The 24,505-nt window shown below is 36.1% G+C and overlaps 1 protein-coding gene across 4 annotated transcripts in view; it reads right to left on the bottom strand.

Moving 5' to 3' along the window:
• The window catches only part of CERKL (ceramide kinase like), a 121,375-nt gene that overhangs the window by 59,020 nt on the left and 37,850 nt on the right, over positions 1-24,505 (bottom strand). For all 4 annotated transcript variants that reach the window (XM_054479297.2, XM_054479299.2, XM_054479300.2 and 1 more), the window contains exon 2: positions 9,046-9,288. In XM_054479297.2, coding sequence (XP_054335272.1) covers positions 9,046-9,288 — 243 coding nt within the window. The remainder of the gene's footprint in view (positions 1-9,045; positions 9,289-24,505) is intronic.

Raw genomic sequence — 24,505 nt, forward strand, 5'->3', positions numbered from 1 at the left:
CTGCCTCAAACAACAAATATATTCATACACAATTATAACAAAATTCCTGGAGTTACATATAATATCTGTATAAATACCACACAATTTTATCATTAATGATAGTCTAATGAATGCTGGGGGCTTAATGATTTGTTGCCTAATTTAAAATATTATGTATTTCCTATTTATTCATACTGTGAGAGTTGAACTTTATTACTTTTTACATCATTTACTTTCAGTGACAAAAGTTATTAAGTGATAATCCATTATACTCTCATCTAAGGATTGAGTCAATGTTTTATCTGTCTGTAGATTTACAGAATTTGTGTTTTGCTTAGGAAACCCTGCTAAACATAAAGCCTGGTAATCTGTCACAAACCAGTGTGTTTATATGTGTTTTAAAAATTCCTTTAGGTTAACAAAAATAAATGTCTGCCATTTTTTTTTCATAGTGCACACCCAATTCAGGCCAAGACATTTGAGAAATCTCAATAATAGCAACAGTCATGAGGAAACTTTTTTAAGTATTGAGAAATTATTAATGCTGACCCTAAGGGTTGCCCTGCTTCAAGAGTTTAGAGTTCTGAATCATCATGATTAGAAAAGAACACTAGAGCGGGACAACTTTCAAACAAAATGATATGGATACTTTCTAACAGGTGTCTGAAGTCCATGTTTTTACAGTAGAGTCTAAATCTACTATAAATATAAATATAGTAAATAAAGTATACTTAATAGGTATTGTAGAGTAACTGATGACCTGCTGGAATGACACATCAGTTAAGGGTTCCTGCTCCAGATTCAGACATGTACAGATTTATTTCCAGCTCCTCTACCACCTACCAGTTGTTTAACCTTGTTAACTGACTTTTACATTATGTAAGCCTTAGTTTTTTCATTTATAAACTAAGAGATGATAATGATAATAATAAAATTCACTTAATTATACTATTTTCTAAGTCATGCATTGTTTTCATTCTTCAAACCTCACAGCAAAACTCATAATTTTATTTCCCTTCTTACATGAAAACATATTTGTAGTTCTTGATGCTACTATTATGAAGATTTAATGAGATAATTCATAAAAGTTGCTATCAAAAAAATGGTACATACTAAATGCTTAATAAACATCAGCCATTAATCATTAGGATTTAAATTTTTATAATAATGACTTTAGTAAGGAAGAAATGTTAACTTATTTAACAGCATGAAAACTTAATTCAACATTTCACTGAAAATGTTTAGAGAACCTTCAATTAGCATTTTGAATATAATCACATAAGATCTGACAAAGTTTATCTAAATTGTTTCTCCGAAGAAGTTTTGTTATACAAAGCACAGTTAAAAGGGCTTTTTCCTAGCAAAAGAATTTGAAATATATCAGAAATAAGATGACAATGAATATACTTCTTAACTCCTATTCTCAGGGTACTCTGTCAATGACTAAAGCAGAAATATAATTTTATTGTATAAGACACCAATTACTTGTTTTTAGTATAATTATGACCAATTACATGTAAAAATATAACCCTCCCTTAGAATAAAAATGCCACCAGGGCCCGTGAGAAGCCCTAGGGAAGACTGCCTGATGTTACTTATCCCAAGTATAAATAGAATGAATCATTTCTGAAGAGCTAATTGCTTTTAGCTGAAAGGGTAGAGGTTATGAGCTAGGGCTGTTGATGGACAAAGAGAAACATTGCAGGAACCTTTGCCATGTCTGTCAACCTTTTCCAAGGATCCCATAAACCAGTCATACAGTAAAACTCTTGGAAAATAAGTGAGAATTTTACATGAATCAGGAATGGGTATTGGTTAACTTTTAATAATATTTAATAAGACTATAGCATGTTCTGTCACCTATAATTAATCCCTAGAAAGGTTTCTTTGGTTAAGTGTGGCATTCAGGGTTCTACATAAGTTCATTCAATCAAACTGCACTGCTGAGATCTTGGCTATCCATGGTTCTTGGTCCTGGCAACACATTAGAATCCCTGGAGAGACTTTTAAAGAAAGCCCATGCCTGGAACCCACTGAGACCTATTTTATCAGAACCTCTCAATCCTCGGACTCAGGAATAAGTCCTAAGAAGGATGAAATTCTAAAAAGTGATATTCATGTGTACATATGTCATAACATAAATGCTATCCTTTTTTGATAGCACCCTATTTATGTTTTCAATTTATCTTTTTTTGATCATTTTTAACATACTTATTTGACATTCTCTGCTTGCTCTATTATGTGGAGGTCTTGGCAGTCTAATGATAGTTTGTTATGTCTGCAGACTCCTACAATGAATTTTTCCCACCACTACTTACTAGAGTAGAAAGGGTTCAAATGTCAAACTAACATGCTGTCACAAGTCCAAGATAAATAGTAGTTTTTCCTATTCTTTTATTGAGCAAATTTTACATAATACCTATGTTTTCATACATTTATATTTTCAGTTACAATTCTGATAAAATTAGGAGTTTGGTTTAAAAAGATTTTCTTTTGTTAACAATCCTTTAAAGAGTTAACCAGTGCCACTAGTCTTTCAGAATTTAATACAAACTAGTTTTTTTTCTCCTTCTTTTTTCCAACATAGCTGACCACAGACCTTGGATGCCAGCTCCTCTTAGAAAGAAGATCAAAGTTACTGTCAAATGGATAAGTTTCTAATGGAAAACTGGGGAAAGAGAGCCAGGACCTTTTGGAGTGCCCATGAGAAGAAGCTGGGGTGCAGAAAGGAAAAGTAGCCAGAGTCTGGCAGAGATCAACCCCCAGAGAACTCAAGGCCCCACCCTTGTGACCCAGGGCAATGTTATTGGTGGCAATTTAGGAATTTCCCAGGGACAGAGAACTGGGTGGCCAGCTCCTGCAGGGGTTCCCATACTCCCCTCAGACCCAAAATGAGATGGTGGCCACCATATTGCTTGTGCACCAGTGGTGGGCCTCTGCTCTGCCCAGGGATTCTCCACCCTTGAGTCTCTGTAGCACCAGATCCCCTGCAAACATACCTCATAACCTGTTCTGACTTTGAAAAGCCCAGGGGGCCATCAAGTTCCCAGGGAGCTATGGAACCTCTAGAGATCTAACCCCCCCAGTGTAGGCCACCTATAAGCGAGAGGGGCACAACTTGCCAAAACCCCTTTGGGACAAAGGAAAGGTGGGCACAGTGCCAATCGCTAAAGGTGGCAACACCATGTCAAGGAATGGATATGGAGACGGGGTCATCTGTGGCAATACCTTCCCACCCCGTACACTGTTGAAGACGCAGCAGTGGTTCTTCCCACTGGGGGCCAGCACAGGTACTCGAAGAAAGAGTTTTTCATGGTTTTCAAGATGGCTCCACCCTTGCTGAAAGTGAGAATGCCACTTAGGCTTACATAAAGGGTGGGGCCCAACTCCCCATCCCTACACAGAGCAGCAGTGTCCCAGCAATGGAGGACATACAAGTCATGGAGTTGCCTGCCCTAGACTGGGGGAAGAGGCTCTGCCCCAAGACCATTTTGGTGGTTGCCTTCAGAGGGGCATATGCCTAACCTACAGCCAGACTACGGCTGGGAACCCAAGGAAAAAATCTTTATGAACTGAAGGTCATGAGCCCTGTGATGGAGTATGATAGAAAAGCAGATCACATTCCTGCCAGCACTGGATGAGGAGCTAGTGCACCTCCCCCCATCTCCCCTCAACCAGTGACCCCAAAGGCCTCAGCACACACCAACACAATCTCTTCCTGCCACTCCCCTGTCAGGACAGGTGCTTCTACTGGACATCAGCCTAACTGAGGGCAAGCTGGCTCTTATTTTTTAAGTGCCACCTACTGGATTGCAGCCTGAACTGTACTATCAAATAAAAAGCCCGCTACCAGAAAGGCTTAGCACTACTCCACAAAATAAGCTTCCTGAGATGTCTGCACCCTCAGCCCCACACGAGATAGAGTGTCAGCTCACAAATCCAATACATTGCTACAACAAGCAGCATCTAAGAAAGCTACCACACCCAAGGAATCCATAAAGAGCCTTGGCCCCCTGAAAGCACCCAGAAACAAAGTCGAATGATCACACACAACATACACCATAGTCATACCCTTAAGGGGAAAAAAAAAGTTTAAGTCCCGCCCAACCAATAGGAAATTCAAAAATAAGAATCAACAGCTCCCTCAGATAAGAAGGAATCAGCCCAAGAACTCCAACACTACAAAAAGAGTGTCTTCATACCTCCAAAGAATTGCACTAGCTCTATAGCAATGGATCCTAACCAAGTTGAAAACTTTGAAATGACAGATTAAAAAAACAAAATATGTATTGCAAGGAAATTCAGTGGATCCAAGAGAAATTTAAAATCCATTTCAAATAAACCAGAAACACAATGCAGGATATGAAACATGAGATAGCCATATTAAGATAAAACCAAATAGAACTTTTGGAATTGAAAAATTCACTAAAGGGAACATCAAAATACACTTGGAAGCAGGCCAGGCATGGTGGCTCACACCTGTAATCACAGCACTTTGGGAGGCCAAGGTGGGTAAATCACCTGAGTTCAGGAGTTTGAGACCAGCCCAGCCAACATGGCAAAACCTTGTCTCTACTAAAAATACAAAAATTAGTCACCTACTCCAGAAGGTGAGGCAGGAGAATCACTTGAACCCAGGAGGCAGAGGTTGCAGTGAGTCAAGATCATGCCACTGCACTCCAGCCTAGGCAACAGAGTGAGACTCCATCTAAAAACAAAACAAAACAAAACAACACTTGGAAGCTTTAACAACAGACTACACCAAGCAGAAGATTTCAGAGCTTGAAGACAAGCCTTTCAAATTAACCCAGTTAGACAAAAATAAATAATCTGAAAAATGAACAAAGCCTTTGATAAATATAGGATTATGTAAAGCAACCAAACCTATGACTTACTGGCATTCTTGATGGAGAAGAGGAAGAAGTAAGCAAATTGGAAAACATATTTGAGGCAATAATTCAGGAAAATTTCCCTAATCTTTCTAGAGAGGTTAACATCCAGATACAAGAAATTCAGAAAAAACCTGCAAGATACAAGATGACCATCCCCAAGGAATATAGTCCCTTAGATTATGCAAGGTCAACATCAAAGAAAAAATATGAAAGGCATCTAGAGAAAAGGGCCAAATTACCTATAAAGGAAATCCCATCAGACTAATAGATGACTTCTCAGCAGAAACCTTACAAGCAGGAAGAGATCAGGGGCCTACTTTTAGCTTCCTTAAAGAAAAAAAAATGCCAGCCAAGAATTTCATAATCTGCCAAACTAAGCTTCATAAATGAAGGAGAAATAAAGTCTTTCCCAGGCAAGCAAACACTAAGGGAATTTGTTACCACCACACCTGCCATACAAGTAATACTCAAAGGAGTTCTAAACATGGAAACAAAAGAACAATACTTGCTACCATATAAGCACACAAAAGTACAAAGCTCAGAGATCTTATAGAGCAATTACACAATTCAAACTAGAAAACTACTACCTAACAATACTCAAATATCAAATGTATAGGAACAAAAACCTCAAATATCAATATTAACTTAGAACATAAATGGCCTAAATGCTCCACTTAAAGGACATAGAGTGGCAAATTAGATTTTTTAAATGACCTAACCTTCTGCTGAATTCAAGAGACCCATCTCACATGTAATGACAACCATGGGCTCAAAGTGAAGGGATGGAGAAAGATCTAGCATGCAAATAGAAAATTAAAAAAGAACAGATGTTGCTATACTTGTATGAGAAGAAACAGACATTAAACCAACAACATCAAAAAGAGACAAAGGAGGGCATTATGTAATGATAAAGGGTTCAATTCAACCAGAAGATTTAACTATCCTAAATAAATATGCACTCAATGTTGGAGCACCCAGGTTCATAAAACAAATACTACTAGACCTATGGAAAAAGAAAGCTATACAACAATAGTGGGGGACTTCAGCACCCCACTCACAGCACCAGACAGATCACCGTGGCAGAAAACTAACAAAGGTATACTCTGGACTTAAATCAGACTCTTGACCAAATGGACCTGACAGACATCTACAGAATATTCCACCCAACAACACAAAATATACATTTTTCACATCTGTACATGGAACATTCTCTAAAATTGACCACATTGAGCACATAGTCGTAAGTCACATCTCAATAAGACAAAAAAAATCAAAATCATTTCAAGTGTCTTCTGAGGTCATAATGAAATAAAATTAGAAATGAAGAACAAGAGGAATTCTCAAAACGACACAAATGCATGGAAACTAAACAACCTGCACCTGAATTCTGAGAAAACAAAATTAATGCATAAATCAAAAAAATTGAAACACGAAAACTGAAACACAACATACCAAAACCCCTGGGATAGGCACTTTAATGAATACCAGAACTACATGGACCTGCAATTGAAAGAATATTCTTAAAGAGAAAACTTCTTGAGATATTAATTTTAAGAGAAGTGCCAGCCAGGTGCGGTGGCTAATGCCTGTAATCCCAGCACTTTGAGAGGCCAAGGTGGGCAGATTGCCTGAGCTCAGGAGTTCAAGACCAGCCTGGCCAACATGGCGAAACCCCATCTCTACTAAGTAATACAAAAGTTGGCCAGGCGTAGTGGCGGGTGCCTGTAATCCCAGCTACTCGGGAGGCTGAGGCAGGGAGAATTGCTCAAACCCGGGAGGCAAAGGGTGCGGTGAGCCAAGATCACGCCACTGCACTCCAGCCAGGGTGACAGAGTGAGACTCCATTCAAAAATAAATAAAAAATAAATAAAATTTTAAAAACGTGCCAGCGTAACACAAGAATTGGTAGAGAGCTTTGGAGCCTCAACCATTCATTTGTGTCTGATGAAGATAGCCAAGAACTGTCTTTGTGGGGAGTAGGATAAGGAGGTGGCATCTCCTACAGGCCTCCCTGAATCCACTTTGGTGCAGAGATGGAGCAGTAATTTATCAGTCAGTCTTGGTTAGGTTTCTTCACTCTCATTAGAGATTTTAACAGTTTGTTTGTATGAGTTGATTTTAAAAGTCAATCTATTTGCTTTTAATCAGCAAAATCACTCTGTACTCCAAGACCATGCCAGAGAATGACTCCCTGAGTGCCTCCAGCTCTTATCAAAATCAAAGTTTCAAAAAGTAACATTTTCAGAGGATGGTACACTAAAGGATATGTAGTTTATTCATCTCTGTAATTTGTCTAGATTTTAACCCTAGATCAAACCAAAACATCACTCATTAAGCTGAATAAATATTTGGACATTGTTTTTGTTGTTGTTTTTGTTTTTGACAAGTCCCTCTATTCCTATAAAATTGCTTTTACTGAATTGAGCTTTGTGTGATGTCCTCTGCTTCTTACTTTCTCTTGGTTTTATGGCTGAGATATATTGAGGAAGTTGCCTCAGTGTAGCCCTTCATAAGCCCCATGGGAGAAGAGTTCCTCAGACCTTAAGTGCAAGAAAGAGCTTTGACTCTCCTAATTAAATGACATATCCTTATTTTATAGACAAGACCATTCAAGTTTTATGTATTCCTGGTCATGTTAATAAATTTACTTCCACTGAAATTATTAACTTTCATTTTTATTTTTACTTTTTAAATCACTTGACATAAATTTCAAATAACACTGTAAAGGAGTCACTATTAAAGTGCTTTTATTTAATTATACATATTCTCTATGTTTCCAGAGAGATAAACTAAACTACGGCCTCTGTGGGTTCTTGCCTTCTTGAAATAATCAAGTCTTCTTGGAAGCCCCAAAGGGGCTAGCAGGGAAGCATGGAGCTACTTAGTAAGAGGGTCTTCCAATTTTAATGTAATGTCACTTCAGCTCATCTCCCATGAGCATAACTTTATTGACTGGCTGCCTTTGATCAACTTGGGTCCTCATGGTTTTCTTGATCAATGATGCTGGAACTGGAAATTTCTAACATCGCTCTGTGACTGCTCTTTGTCTAGCACCCATTTCTATCCTGTGCCATCTAACCCTAAACTGTGCCATCAACTATACAAGCTGCCTCTACTCTGATCTGATTGATGTGGCAAACAAGAAGAAATGAATTAACAGAAAAACAGGCAAGATTCATAAATCTCAGACCAAAAAAAAAAAAAATCCTAAGATCATATTTTAACTAGATAACTTCTAGCAATCCAAATTGCATTATATTTGTACTTATGAATTGAATTATATTTGTACTTATGAATTGCATTATATTTGTACTTATGAATTGCATTATATTTGTACTTATGAATTTTATTTAGTATGCAAAATATGAAAATGTCATTTAAAAATTTCAGATACACTGAATTCATTAAGAGATATATCCTAATAAACATGTTCTCTTTTCTCTGGAAATTAACCTTTAGAAAAAGCTACTGTGAAATAGGTAATTCTCAATTACCAGAGTATAAAGCATGGCCTCTTAAGATTATTCAAAAAATTCTTATTTTCAGGCCACAGAGTACATATACACACGTGGCATCAATGTGTGAGTGGAAGGAGAATACATTCTTATACAGTTCAAAAGAGACATTAATAGAAAAATAAATACGCTTCTAAAAACAACTCTCAGGTGAACTAAATTACTTATTTTATTTCAGATTATTGAAGCTTCTTCATGAAAATAGTCATTTCAAGAGTTACTTCCTAACTCATTCTATGAGGCCAGTATTACCCTGATGCCAAAGTCAGATAAAAAGTACAGAAAAACTACAGAACAATATGTTTTATGAATATTGATGCAAACATCCTCAACAAAATACTAACAAACCAAATTCAATAGCATCTTTAAAAGATTATACACCATGGCCATGGGGGAGTTATTCCTGGAATGCAAGGATGTTAAACATATGAAAATCAATTAATGTAAGATACCATATTAACAGGATGTAGGGAAAAATATGATTATCTCAATTAATGTAGAAAAAGTATTTGACAAATTTCAACACTTACGACAAAAACTAGGAACTGAAAGAAACTATCTCAACATCACTAAAGTTGTTTTCACTCAAAACATGTCTAGATTAATCATCTATATCAAGGAAACTGGGCTGATTAAAATTTCCCATGAGGAGTACTTACCTGCCAATATTTTCTTGAACTGTCTAAACCATACGTCACAGTGGTCTTCACTTAAATTAATAAGATCAAGTGTAGAATTCTTTAGTTTATTTTGTTCCTTTTTCAAGCAGATGAAGAGTGTGATACCTAATAAAGTACCACTTCTCTGCTGTTTAACAGAACAACGCCGTTTCAGTTTCACAGAGAATATGTCTTTGAGTTCAATAAATTCTTCTTTACATAGCAAGTCATACTTAGAATCACCTGAAAAAAATTAAATTTTCCAATTAAAACCATTGTGTTTCATAGAGGGGAACAACAGACACTGGGGCTTACCAGAGGGTAGAAAGTGGGTGAAGGGAGAGGATCAAGAAAAATAACTAATGGGTACTAGGCTTAATACCTGGGTGATGAAATAATCTGTACAACAAACCCACATGACACAAATGTACCTATATAACAAACCTGCACGTGTACCCCTGAACCTAAAAGTTAAAAAAATAAAATGAATTACTGGTAAGAAATAAAAATTGTGTCCATATCTTAAATGTAAGACTAATAGTTAAAACTAAAAAAATTAATCATTTGTAATTTTATGGACTGCCCTTTATGCCAGTCCCTACATGAGACGGAAAGGGGAAGAAAAGAAAAATTGGGTTTATTTTGTCAAGAATTAGATTAAAATAGAATAAATGGAAGAGCGTCCCTGCCACACAGGCCTACAACATTCAACATCTGAGGATAGTCAATATATGAAGAATTCCAAGAACATAAACAAAGAGACATTTTAGTAATAAATTGGTGTCACACAAGGAGCCCTTTGGTACTAAGGATAGAGTAAAGTAACAGAAAAAATAGAATTCACTAATAGAAGTGACTTTATGACAGATTGTTGAAGGCAGGCTTAACGAAAAGGAAATATACATTCCCATTAAAGTAACACATGCAAAGAGGAAGCAGAAGTACAATTATTGTGAGTAGGAAACATTATAAACTCTGTCAATCTAGGAGGAAATAGCCCCCTGAATTTATCCATAATCAGACTTAAAAAAAAAAGTGGCATAAAATTTTCATGACTTATCTTTAAACCATAGGTCAGAAAATAATTATTGTGGAAAAGACCATTTCAACTGACTCTCAAAGTAGAAGTGTTTTAGACATTAAAAAAAGACTTCCAAAACTTCTGCTTTGGCCAATGTGGGATAATAAGAAACTAGTTTTACCTTTCACCTAAAACTACAAAAGCACACAAGATACGTGAAACAGTAGTTTTCAGACATTGGACATCAGGTAACACAGGACAGTGAAGCCGAAGAGGAGGAAAACAAAGTGGACCCTACGACTGCCCCAACCTATTGCCTGCAGAGAGTCTCCAGGTCACAGGGCAGATACAGGAATCCTGGTGGGGCCTGGTGATCTCCCTGAGTTAAGGAGAACTGGGGGTTCAGGAAGGCTAAGGGGACTAGAGTTCACTGTGCAATTTACTACAGAAGAGAAAGCTGAACAGTGAACACTGTAGATTTGCAGAGGTCCCCTTGAGACTTTAGCTGAAAGTATTGAGCAGCAGATGTACAAAGCCAGATAAGAACTACTAGAAGAATTAACAGAACAATGCTTAGAGATGACACAGGTGTTCCTACCAGCCGAAGTAGAAAAACATGGAAATTCATATGACATTATGGTAAGTATTTAGAAGAGTATTGGTCCTTAGTGAGCTGACTAAAGACTGCTGTGATTCCACCTAACAAAACTTAAAAGCAAGTCTCTCAAAAGGATGTCGGGAGCGGGGAGGGATAGCATTAGGAGATATACCTAATGCTAAATGACGAGTTAATGGGTGCAGCACACCAGCATGGCACATGTATACGTATGTAACTAACCTGCACATTGAGCACATGTACCCTAAAACTTAAAGTATAATAAAAAAAAAAAGGATGTCACTTTTTCCAGGTAACTTAACTACATCCTAGAACAATGCCAAAAAATATTTACAGGAATAAAAAAAAAAAAATTCAGCAATTCTGCACGGTAAAATTCACAATATCACTCATCTAATCCAAAATCACTAGACAAGCAAAGAAGCAGAAAACATATGAATCAAAATAGGAGAAAAAGTAATCAGTAGAAATACATGCAGAAATGACTCAAATGCTAAAAGTAACAGAGAGCAGAGACCCTCTCTCAGCTTTTTAGCCCTTGAAGCATGAACAATGTTATCCCTCCGATTGGAGTGAGGATGTTCATATGCTCACTAAGAAGTTCCTTACTTGCATTCTCAGGGGCATTTTTGGCCTCTCCCAACTATTCTGCAAGCTATAGTCTGATTGCTCACAAAGTACACATACTACTAAAAAAAAGAAAGCACGGAAGGAATGAAAGAAGAGAGAAGGCAAGTAAAAGGGAAATTAAAAAAAGGAAGAGTGAAAAAGAAAGAGAAAGAGAGAAAGAAAAAGAAGGAAAGGAAAGGCAAGACAGAGAGAAGGGGACAAGGAGAAGGGGACAAACAGAGAGGAGGGAAGACAGGAAGGAAAGAAGAAAAAGGAAAGACAGACGGGAAGGAAAGGAAGGAAGGAAGGGAGGATGAAAGACAAGGAGGACGGAAGACAGGGAGGAAGACAGGGAGTGGCGGGGAGGGAGGAAGACAGGGAGGGAGGGGGACAGAGAAGGAGGGGGAAGGTTGGGAGGGGTGAGGGAGAGAAGGGGGGAGGGAGAGGAGGAAGACGAGGGGGAGCAGGGAGGGGAGGGGGGAGGAGAGGGTAGGGGAGAAGGGGGAGGGTAGGGGAGAGGGAACGGAAAGGCCTTTTTCTCAATTATTGTGGTCATGGGATAGGGTAACACTAAACATTTTTTAGGTCTTCTATTTCTTAGAAAGCTCAAGTTTCAGTTCTTCTCCTGGTCCATTTCTAGAGTCACCCAGTGACCTAAAACTCAACACCCTCAAAGTGTCAATTCAACAGGCTCTTTTTCCTTCAGGTATCAGAAAACCAAACAATCATTACTATTACTAAAATCACCACTTAATCAGAGTAAAAGTATTTTAGTGAAATGCTCTGTGTGTCTTTATAAAATTAATGGTTTGTCCTGCCCCGGTCAGTAAATACTAATTGATTAACCCCCATCAGTAAGATCAACTTTTCTCTAGAACATCAATTCCCAAATTCTTTAATCTCAGGCCCCACTGTGCACCCTTAAAGACCGAGGGCCGCAATTAACTTTGGTTTATGTAGGTTATATCTATCTATAATTATTGTATTCAAAATTAAAACCAAGCATTTTTAAAGGACAAAAATGCAAAGCACAAAGCACACACTCCATCAGGGCAAGGCTATCGCCACATATCCCATAGCTTCTGGAAAACTCCACCGTATCCTTGGAGAGAAGGAGAGTGAAATACAGTCTTAGCAATAATATAAAAACAGTTGTGACCTCACCAACCCTGAGAGTCCCTGGACCGCACTTTGAAAATGCTACTTTAACAAATTTTAGATTGTTTGTTCCCCTTGATCATATTATGAAGTTATAGCCTTTTACAAATTCAACATTCCAATTAACTAAAATTCTTGTCTCCATTTTAATACTCATGCTTGTCACAGACTGAACAGTGAGAGTCCCTTCAATCTAACTCCTTTGTTACGAACTATAGATGTCTTTGAAAACAGCCCTCCTCTTATAAAAACAGTGTTTCAAGCCCATCTGGATTCCCCAAGAAGTCCTGGTTCCCTTAAGGAAGAATATATTAGGAACGAAAAGCTGGATAGTACATGCAAAGGAAACCAAACTCAGTCACAGCAAATCATCGGTGGTACACTTGCATCTGGTCAGCATATTACCAGTCATTTGCACCTGTTGAGCAAGTAGGCTTATGGCCAGGGTCCCCAAAATGCTTGGGAGAGACCAGAGAAGTCTTACACCCTTCCTCTACCCTCAAGAATGAAACCAAGCAGGCTTACCAAAGGTCCTGAAAAATCCTCAGCCTATGATGGACTACATAGGAAATACTGTCCTGTGAAGTTTAAGGAAGCTTGTCTTCCACACAGGGGTGTTACTGGGTGCCTGCTTCACATAGGTGGATGCATATAGATAAGATGTATCTCTTACCCACCTTAAAAAAAACTTGTAGGCTTGGTTATATTTGTGGGTATTTTCCAAAAATCAGCTAGTCAAACAATTAATAAAACTGAATATCTTTTCATTTCTTTTTCTTTAAGACACACAATCTTCTTATGTTTGCCCAGTCTAGAGTGGAGTGGTTATTCACAGGTGTGACTGTGGTACACCACAGCCCTGAACTCTTGGGCTCAAGTGATCCTCCTGTCTCAGCCTCCCTAGTAACTGGGACCATAGGTGTGCATCATCACACCCAGCTCACTTTTTTTTTTAAGAGTTGCCTTTACACATGCTTTGCCTTATTCTAAATGGTTGTCTATTTTTTTCTTACCAATATTTAAAGTCCTTCAAATAATCTTGAAATTAGTCCCTTATTATATGGGTTGCAAATAACTTCTTCTAGACTAATTTTATAATATTAGTTATGCTCTTGTATCACATATAAATTTAGAGTCTCTTTTTATGTAGTCAAACCTAGAACAATAAGAGCACAAAAGAAGGAAGCTGGGGGGTGGAGTGGGGTAGGGGGGGACAAACAGCCACTGAGGGAAAGAAAAAATGAAAGTGATGAAATAAACTCTTTTCACTTTTCATTAAAGTCCTGTACTTCAGTCTGAATTTAACATGTTTGTGCTTTACTTAACAACTCAATGACTATTCCAATGTAAAATATCTTGTAAATTGCAAATTTAAAGATACTAAACCAAAAGCCAACATCACACTTACTGAAATCCAGAAGGATTTCCAAAAACAGGACAAGAATACCTATTATTACTCATACCATTCAATTATTCTAGGCATTCTAGTCAATACATAAGGAAAGTGAAATAAAAGACAGTAATTGATGGATTTAAGGGGAAAGGAGGAGTTGAAACTAACTATTTAAAGATATTATCATAATTTTTTTTGCAAAATCCAAAATAATAAACTTAATGCCATTAGGCCTAATAAAAAATATGCAGTGAGGAAGCTGGCTACAAATATGTCTACACCCAAGAAGAAGGTATAATGGAGATAAAAAATTCCCATATCAATTAGCATATTATATCTAGGAATAAACTTAGCAAAATGATTCTAGGCTCGTGTGGGATAAAGAGCCATTCAAAATCTACTGAGAGACAAAGGATTGAATAAGTGGAGATACAACAAGTTCCAAGATTACATATTTTCCATGCCAGTATTCTCTTTATTAATAACTACTTATAATAGAACTTCAATCAAAATCTCCATGGTATTTTCTGATGTAAGGAATGGACAAGGAATCTCATGAAACATTTGAAAATTCTCTTGGAATAAATATATTACAGTAAGAAAATGTTTTAAAAGCAATGAGGGGGCCAGGCGCAGTGGCTCACACCTGTAATCCCAGCATTTTGGGAGGCCGAGAAGGGCAGATCACCTGAGATCAGAGGTTCGAGACCAGCCTGGCCACCATGGCGAAAGCCTGTCTCTACTAAAAATAAAAAAATTAAAAAAAAAAACATAAAAATTAGCCAGGTGTGGTGGCACGCACCTGTAATCTCAGCTACTCAAGAGGTGGAGGCAGGAGAATCCCTTGAACCCAGGAGGCGGAGGTTGCAGTGAGCCGAGTTCGTGCCACTGCACTCCAGCCTGGGTGACTGAGTGAAACTCTGTCTCTAAATAAATAAATAAATAAATAAATGAAGTAATGAGGGAGAGTACACACCCTATCAGATATATTTGGCAAAGCTATTACGATAGAAGTATCTAGGAATAGACAAATGAATAGATCAGGAAACAATTACACATTTAAAAATTAACTGATGTGATAATGGTGGCATCTAAGCTCCGCTAGAAATAGCAAAGGATGATTTAGAACTGACTAACCTTTTGTAAAGAAAAATAGGGCCCTATTTCATAATATACACCAATATTTGTAGATTAGAAATTTACGTAACCTTAAATAGAAAAGCCCTAAGACACAAAGGAAGACAGAGATCAATACATTTAACATTAAAATTATTGAATACTTAATAAAGACCTCTAAAGTCCTGAAGACTCATAAAAAGTCATAAGCAAAGGCCAAATGGACAGAAATATTTGCAACATATGACAGTTACATAATCTATTTAATCAAGAAAAACACTTTAATGGTAAAGTACATAAAAGACCCAAGCAGGCATTTCACAAAAGAAGAAATGCAAATTGACCAATGAACACATGAAAAAGTTCAATCTAATTAGTAATCAAAGAAATGCAAATTAAAACAACAAGATACCACTTTTTGCCTTTTAGATTGGCACAAGATCAAAAATAATGCTAAATGGTGATGCAGCTAAAGGGAAGTAGCCCCAGTGCTGGTGGGAATGCAAAAATGGTAATTGCTGGAGAACAAGTTGGGAATATGTATCAAAAGACTTTAAAATGTTAATTGCACTAATATTTATAATAACAAAAATATCTGAAGCAATATTCATGCTCTTCAACAGGAGAATGGTTGAATAAATCATAGTCATCTTCTGCAGCTCATAAATAACTAAGTGAAATCTCTGTATTCTGGTCTGGAAAGACATTCATGCTAACAGGTATGAAAAAGTAGAATAAAAGCAAGTTACAAAGTAATCTGAGGGATCTGATCCTGCTTTTATTAAAGGAGATAGAAAGAAATCCCAGTGGAAAACACACAACAAATTTAACACTGGTTACCTATTAAATATGCAATATGAGATATGAAATATGAGACTAATTTTTTCTTATGAAGCTCCATAATTTTCCTTTCTTGTAATCAGAATTATAATTATTTTTAATGTAGAAAAGGAAAATTCTTTAAAATATACCTGGTTTTGATCCAGCAATTTACTTCCAGGAATTTACTCTAAGGGAATAAATATGCACAATTTAGCTAAAAGAATACTTATCCAGGCCAGGCGTGGTGGCTCACGGCCTGTATTCCCAGCACTTTGGGAGGCTGAGGTGGGCAGATCAGAGGGTCAGGAGTTTGAGACCAGCCTGACCAACATGCTGAAACCCTGTCTCTACTAAAAATACAAAAATGAGCCAGGCATGATGGTGTGCACCTGTAATCCCAGCTACTCAGGAGGTGGAGGCAGGAGAATCGCTTGAACCCAGGAGGCGGAGGTTGCAGTGAGCCAAGATCACACCATTGCACTTCAGCCTGGGCAACAGAGTGAAACTCCATCTCAAAATAATAATAATAATAATAAATAAAAATACTTACTTACCCAAACATTATTTGAGTGAAACTTGGAAACAACCTAAATGTACAATAATGGAGTATTGGTTCTGTTAAAAAAAAAAAAGTATATTCATATAACAGAAGGCTACTCAGCTATTAAAATGTAGAGGTCAGTGTAGTGGCTAATGCCTGTGATCGCAGTGTTTTGGGAGGCTGAGGCAGGAGGATCACTTGAGCCCAAGAGTTTAAGACCAGCCTGGGCAACATAGTGAGACCTCATCTCTACAAAAAAAAAACAAAAACAAAAAAAAAATAAACCAAATAAGCTGGGCATGGTGGTGCTTTCCTGTGGTCCCAGCTAGGGGGCCTGAGGTAGGAGGATTCCTTTAGCCCAGGACGTCCAGCCTCCAGTGAGCTGAGATCACACTACTGCACTCAAGCCTAGGCAATAGAGTGAGACCCTGTCTCAAAAGTAAATAAAATGCAGGGCTGACTAGAAAGATGTTCAAAATAGTACAGCACATTTCCATTACTGTTTTGTATATATTTATAGAATACATATGTGTAATGCTTTCATATGCATGTAAGTATGAATATGCATATGAAAATTTGAATGGTAATGACACTGTAGTTTGCTTATATAAATGTCTAATTTGTCTTCAGTGAAAATATTTCTGTGATCGATTGAAAAAAAAGATTGTTTCACTTGCTTATCCTAAAATAGTTTGATTAGTTTTAATTTAAAAATTTCCATTCCCTAAAAAATAAGGGTAGCTAATAATGAACATGTGTTACACGCCAGATGCTGTTCTCTGTACTTCATTTGTATTATCTAATTTAATCTCTACAAGAAAAACTAGATGCTTTTTCCTAAAAGAGAAGAAACTGAAGACAGAATGTAAGTAACTTGTCTGTGGTCATACATCTGGTAGGAACAGATCTAAGACTTGAATCCAAGCATTTTGGGTGATTTTTACTACAACTCATTAACAACAGACCCATGTAAAGACCTTCTTCAAGGAAACAATCACTAACCCTGTCATCTGTTTTGTTTTTTATTAAGGTATAAATTACCAAAAAAAAAATTACAGATTTGTAAGGGCATGATTCCATGAGTTTTTTTAAGTATATGCACTCACATAATCACTATCCCAATAAAGACATAGAATTTTCCCACTATTCTAGAAAGCTCCCTCATACCACTCTCTAGTTGTTCCCTCAGGACCATGATTTTGATTTTTACTACAGCTAAGTTTTGCCTTTTCTACAACTTCATATAAATGTAACTATAAAGTATGTGCTTCTTTGTATCTGGTTTATTTTACTCAACTTTAAGGTTTTTAGATTTATCCACATTGTTCTCATACTTAATTGGACCCATAAGTGTCAAGAAATTATACATATTAAATATTATAAGATTAATAATGGACCTTAAAAAAAAACGAATGTATGACTCTCCTTGGAGGACTTATTGGTCCCATCTTCCTCAATCTCCAACCACTTGCTAATTTTTTCTTCCAAATTATTTTTTAATTACAACTTTATTTTTTGCAGTTTTATTACAGTATAATTGACCAATAAAAATCATATATACTTATGTATGTAAATTGACCACTAAAAATTGTATCTATGCTGTACAAGATACAGCATAGATCATAAAGTTGTACATAGATCATAAAGTTGTACAAGATACGACTTTATTTTTTGCAGTTTTATTACAGTATAATTGACCAATAAAAATCATACATATTTATGTATATATTACAATATAATTGACCACTAAAAATTGTATCTATGCTGTACAAGATATTATAAAGAAAAAGCAGTATTTTTCTGATTCATATGGAAAATAAAATGAGGTACAAGATCAGTACCTCATATAATATGAGGTACTGATACATGTTTACAATGTGACATGATTAAATCAAGCTAATTAACATATTCATTACCTCACACCTTTTTTTGGTGTGTTGTGAGAACATTTAAGACGTAGTCTCTTAGTGATCTTCAGGTATTAGCAAATTTCAAGTGTACATTATTAGCCATAGTCACAATGCTATACAATAGATCCAGAACTTATTCATTCTGTCTAAGTGAAATTTTGTACCTTTAACCATCATCCCCTTGCCTCACCTCCCCCAGCTCTTGACAACTGCAATTGTACTCTCTGCTTCTATAAGTTTGACTTTTTTGGATTCCACATATAAGTGAGATAATCTGTTTTTAAATCTAGCCAAACTTAAAATAGTAGGTGAATCACAGTTCTGCCTGTAGTCCTTAGGAAAACAGCAAGACAGCATATGTATAAATTAACTGAATAGTATTTCATCAGAAACTGGGGCTGCCTTCAAGGAGATGGGAGGTTAGAGCGCGGCAACCGGGAGGACCCAACAGTGAAAATTCTGAAAATCCTTGTAAGGATCTGAGCAGTATTTCCTGCTTTTCCAGCTCAAGCTTCCAATCTCTACTCCTGCATTTGTGTACAGATCAAAATCTGAGGTTTTCACATGAATGGTCTTTTTGCCAATGTTACAAGAAGAAATTAAAAAGAAAAACTATAGGCTTGGAAGAAATATTTAATTATTTGAAATTAGTAATTTGTGAATTCTTTTACAAATGTATAACAAGAGACAAACGTTCTTCAGCACTCCATTTTTCACAACAGTGAAACACTGTAAATCTCTCAGGTGTCAATATCTCACGTAGAAAATCTGATCTATTACTCATTTTGGCAATATTAACCATTTATGCTACATGAATAAATCTGACCAGTTCTAATCACAAGAGTCACTTGATTTTGCATATAACTAGTTCCTAACATATATGAACATGTGTATAATATTAGTTTTAAGGAAAATTGTTTTCTCACTCTGAATATAGTCTTTGGGAATAAAACTTGTTAGTATTCTATAAACAAGCTTAAAATGTTTTTATTTAAAGTCTTGAGCCATCTAAATATTGTTTAATGAGTTATCAGATTAGATGGTGCTTTGCTATGTCTTTGTATTGTTACTGAAGTTCTTATATGAGGAGTGGACCAGCTGGCTCTGTGGGGCCGCAGGCCACTGGCTTCCTAGACTTGAGAGAGAGCTAAAGCAGAAGGTTTCTAAGGTTTCTCAGGTTTCCAGGTGAAAAGCCCTCCAGCTAACTTCAGTGAAGGTTGAAGGTTCAAGGTTCTAGAGATCATCTGATAAGATCAGCTGAAATCTAAAAAGGTCTTTCTTTCTCCTCAACCCCCACTGCAAAACATTTATTTTTTGGACATTCTTAGAATATGCAAATACTTACAGGAAACATGATTAAAGAGAAAAAAGGGAAAACAAACCATATTGAGAGAAAAAACTGCTGTTTCGGGTATATTTAAAAATGGACTTCTTATCTATACACCTTTGCGTTATCACCTTAAGAATGACTCAGACTCATTTTATTTTCCATATGAATCAGAAAAATACTGCTTTTTGTTTATAAAATTTTACTTATAAATTTTTGAGTGCTGAAAAAATATTACATCTTTTATGTCTGCTTCAGTTTTCATCTACAAGATAACTATTCTGATTCCCATGCTAGCCACTTCTGTTATAGTGCAAGTTTCTGCTAGAAATAAAAGCAATTGTTTTCCTAATTGTATGTAAAAGCTACATTTCCATATACATCCCAATACATGCAGACAGTATAGTAAAAGAGGAGTTAAAAAAAAAAAAAATCACCACATACTTTGGGGCATGTATTTTAAATATAACTTTAATTCTACCTTAATGTTAAAACATACCTTTATTGGTAAAAAATATGAAGTGAAACTCTATTCATAAATTGATATTTGATATCAGTAGATAAAAATATAGAAATCATGTATTGATACTTTTTTGCAAGTTATGATACTTAAATCCTTATGAATGATATATAATTTTGCTTGGCGGCATGTGGTTTATTATTTGAAATCTACTGGTTCATTAGTATCATACTGGTTATAGCTAGTTGTTTCAGAACATTAACTGTCCTCTCACATTACTTACAGAGATACTGGGGACCATCTGTTCTTGCAAGGGACTTAAGTATACATCTACTGGGTATCATGCTATTTATTTAATTCAGCACCCACTTCCTATTGTTGTATTTTCTTGGGGGGAAAAGTCAACTTAATTACAGGGAATAAAGATAACCTCTCCTGGCAGGTTACCCTGTCACCATGAGAGCAAAGCGGGACCTGCTTAAAGTAGGTTACGGTGGTTCATAAGAAGAGCAAAACCAATAAGACTTCAGAATACTTAGCAAAGGTTTAACAAAAATAGAACAGTGAATGGCACTTTTAAAAATATTACTGTAAGCCTCGGGCTTGTCTAAATCAATCTTGGCACATCTGTCTGATGTAGACCGTAAACAGGATTAGAGCTGGATTTATCTGCTTGGCGCTAATTGTGCTCACAGTTTCTGCACATGTCCACTTTTTAAAATACTGCCTGAAAAACAGGCCTGCCTGATAGATGGCTCCCACAACATAGTGTATATACACACTTATGGTATATTAGACGGTTAAGCAATGTGATGTCTAACAATTTTTTTGGCTCTTCAGAATTGGTTATCTAATCCCCTAATTAAAAATACAAAATTCTGTTTGAATACACCACATACTGAGATAAATCTGTGAAGCAAGGGACCAATAAATTTAAATACACTTTAATTGTTAGAAGAAAACACAATTTAATTGTTAATAATCAGGTTAAACTAGGGTTTAAACAAATAGGGCTGCTCCTGTAGTTTACTGAAAACCCATCACAACATACTACTATCCTCAAGAATTATGACGTAACATTTGTTAGCAGAAAAGCTTAAGTTCCTAAATACATACATATATGAAGAGTTACAACCAAGTAGGCTTCTTATCCAGTAAAAGTATTAGAGGGAAATTTTTGAACTTATTTTCAGAGAGAAAGACAGAAAATTACAGTCCAATTCGCAAATGGCACATTTTTATCAGATCAAATAAAAAATATTGAATTTCCAACTGCAATTTTTTTCCATTTAGTTGTTTCTATCATGTGTAAACGGCTGAGATACTTCTTAAGAATGTAAGCATTTGAGGATATACAGATATTTTCATGTGAAGTCTAAGATGAATTAATGAAACAGTCAAAAATCTAATTTTTTTTTTTTTTTAAGACAGGGTCTCGCTCTGTTGTCCAGGCTGAAGTGCAGTGGTGCGATCTTGGCTCACTGCAAGCTCCACCTCCCAGGTTCATGCCATCCTCCTGCTTCAGCCTCCCGAGTAGCTGGGACCACAGGTGCCCACCACCATGCCTGGCTAATTTTTGTATTTTTAGTACAGACGGTGTTTCACTGTGTTAGCCAGGATGGTCTCGATCTCCTGACCTCGTGATCCGCCTGCCTCGGCCTCCCAAAGTGCTGGGATTACAGGCGTGAGCCACCGCACCCAGCCTAAATGTGATTCTTTGAGCTTTAAAAGTGACATTAAAAACGTTAAATTACTTGGTGTATGTTTAATCATAAATACCACATAAAATTGGTAAATTTTTTGAAAAAGAACAGTAAAATAGAAAATGAGAGCTGTTTGACTTTCAATCATAGAAAATCTTCTAAAGCCTTTTTCTGGATATATGATTTATTCACATTCCAAATATCCTGGCTAGTTCTTAGAAATTAATTTTCCTAGATAAAAGGGTAGGTCCATACATATAGTCTTGTTTTATATAAACAAATATTCAGGAGAAATTGGTGAATTAAGTAAATCTTTCCAGTGCTTATGATAAACTAAAACACCTTCATCAGCAATTCTCAATGTGTAGTCTCAAAGAGTATACAGGGTAAAAACGATTTTTATAATAATACTAAAGATGTCATTTACCTTTCCTACCATATTAACATTTGCACTAAAGCTACAAAAGAAATAGTGGGTAAAACTCCTGGAGTGTCAGTATGAATCAAGGTGGAGCACCAAATTTTACTCATAATTGCTGCATTCTTCATTAACTCAAACTCAGTTTAAAAAATCCAGTTTCATTTAACTGTTTTTGATGAAGCAATAACACTTATTTTTAAAAAAAATCTCCACCCTTGAGTACATTTTTTAAAATGTTATGGGTAATAACAATGGAAAGTATACATACAGCATTTCTGCTACAAATGGAAGTGGTGGTTTGCTCCAGGAGAAACACTTATATCATTTCAGTTGCAGCTGAACTAGCTGTTTTTCACAGAACACCACTTTTTACTTGAAAGATCAACTGACAATACAGACTCTGGTATTGAGGCAGCAGCATTTGGTAAACATTTTCTGGAAAATGAACAAAGTGAGTCGTCACTAAGGAAAGCAACTGAGAGCTTTGTCAATGATAAAATATAATGTTTTGAGTAAAATTAGAATTTTGTAAAACTTGTAAGTGTGATGATGATCTTAACAGCTTTCTAATCTTAAAGAATTTTCTGATGAGACTGGCAGTGACATTAGACTTTTTTAAATATACTGTAATAAAACTTATCAACATTTAGAAACCTTATGATAGTAAACCAAATTTTCCAAAAGGCCAATACAGGATGTTATAAAATCATACATGGGCAAAATATCCATTCAAAGTACAAGACAGACCAATAAATTTTCAAATAGCACACTACAATTAAATAGATATGTTTTCAGATTTCAAATTATAACCAGCCTTTAAGAAATTAGCACTTGACAAGTTTTGCTATAGTATCAAAGGAGAATATCCACAATTATCTGAACATATTAAAAGATGTTTTCTTTTCATCTGCACATCTGTGTTAAACTGTATTTTCCTTAGATACTTCAATTAAAGCAACATATTCACAATAGACTGGATGAAGAAGCATTCTGAGATTTCAGCTGTCTTCTATTAAGCCAGAGTTGAAAAAACTCAGAAAGTCAAATACCACATGTTCTCACTTTAAGTGGATACTAAATAATGTGTACATAGGAACAGAGTGTGGAATGATAGACAAAGGAGACTCAAGAGGGTGAGAGGGGGGTGGGTGTTGAAAAATTATTTAATGGGTACAATGTATGTTATTTGGGTGAAGATACACTAAATTCTCAGACTTCACCACTAAGCAATATATCCATGCAACAAAATTGCACTTGTACCCCTTAAACTTACACAATATTTTTTTTTTTTAGAAAAGGGAGATTTGAAAAAATTTAAAATAGAAGAGTGGTATTGCTTTTTTGATTGTTTTGGAAAATAGTTATTTTTAATTTTTAATACAAATATGTTATTTATGTTAATATGCAATGAACTTACTGTTATTTTTATTTTTATTTATTTTTTTGAGACAGAGTTTCACTCTGTTGCCCAGGCTGGAGTCCAGTGGTGTAATCTCGGCTCACTGCAACCTCCATCTCCCTGGGTTCAAGCGATTCTCGTGCCTCAGCCTCCTGAGTAGCTGGGATTACAGGCGCCCACCACCACGCCTGGCTAATTTTTGTATTTTAGTAGAGACAGGGTTTCACCATGTTGGATCATCTCGAACTCCTGACCTCAAGTGATCCACCTGCCTCGGCCTCGCATAGTGTTGAGATTACAGGTGTGGGCCACCATGCCCATCTTTTCGGTTATTTTTAAATAGTAAATATTTTTAATGTCTATTTAATTTCTAATACAACAAATATCAATGGTTACAACTTAAATAAATGGTCTTTGTGGTTTTCAACGATTTAAGAGTATAAAAGGGTTCCAAGACCAAAAAGCTTGAGAACTCCTGGTATATAGTCTTATAAAGACAGGCATAGCCTTATGAAAATTAAGCCTAAAATGCCAAGATTTATGCATTGGATCTTTCTTCACCTTGTATTAAATACCTAAGATTTTATTACTAGATTGTTTTTACACCATCTATGCAACAAGTTCCTATTACATCTGAAACATCATGAAATAAAGCAATTTTAAATATTTAATATTCTATACCCCAAGTTCATCATGCAATGTGATTGGCTTTCATCATTTTCATTCATTTCAAGAAGGGCAATTTTGTTGAGATCATTTGTTCCTTGATTTTACTACCTACTTATGTATTTGCCCAGACCTTTCCTTTTATATGTCCACTTCCATCTCAGTCCCTCAGGAAAAACATTTATAAATGTATAGGGTTGGGGGAGGTCTCCAAGAATGGCACCAACAGAAAATATGACCTTAATGGATTCATCTTAATCAAAAACCTAGTCATTTTTTTTTTGGCATTATCAGTTCA

The sequence above is a fragment of the Pongo pygmaeus genome, chromosome 11 (genome assembly GCF_028885625.2).
Source record: "Pongo pygmaeus isolate AG05252 chromosome 11, NHGRI_mPonPyg2-v2.0_pri, whole genome shotgun sequence".
Classification (NCBI taxonomy): domain Eukaryota; kingdom Metazoa; phylum Chordata; class Mammalia; order Primates; family Hominidae; genus Pongo; species Pongo pygmaeus.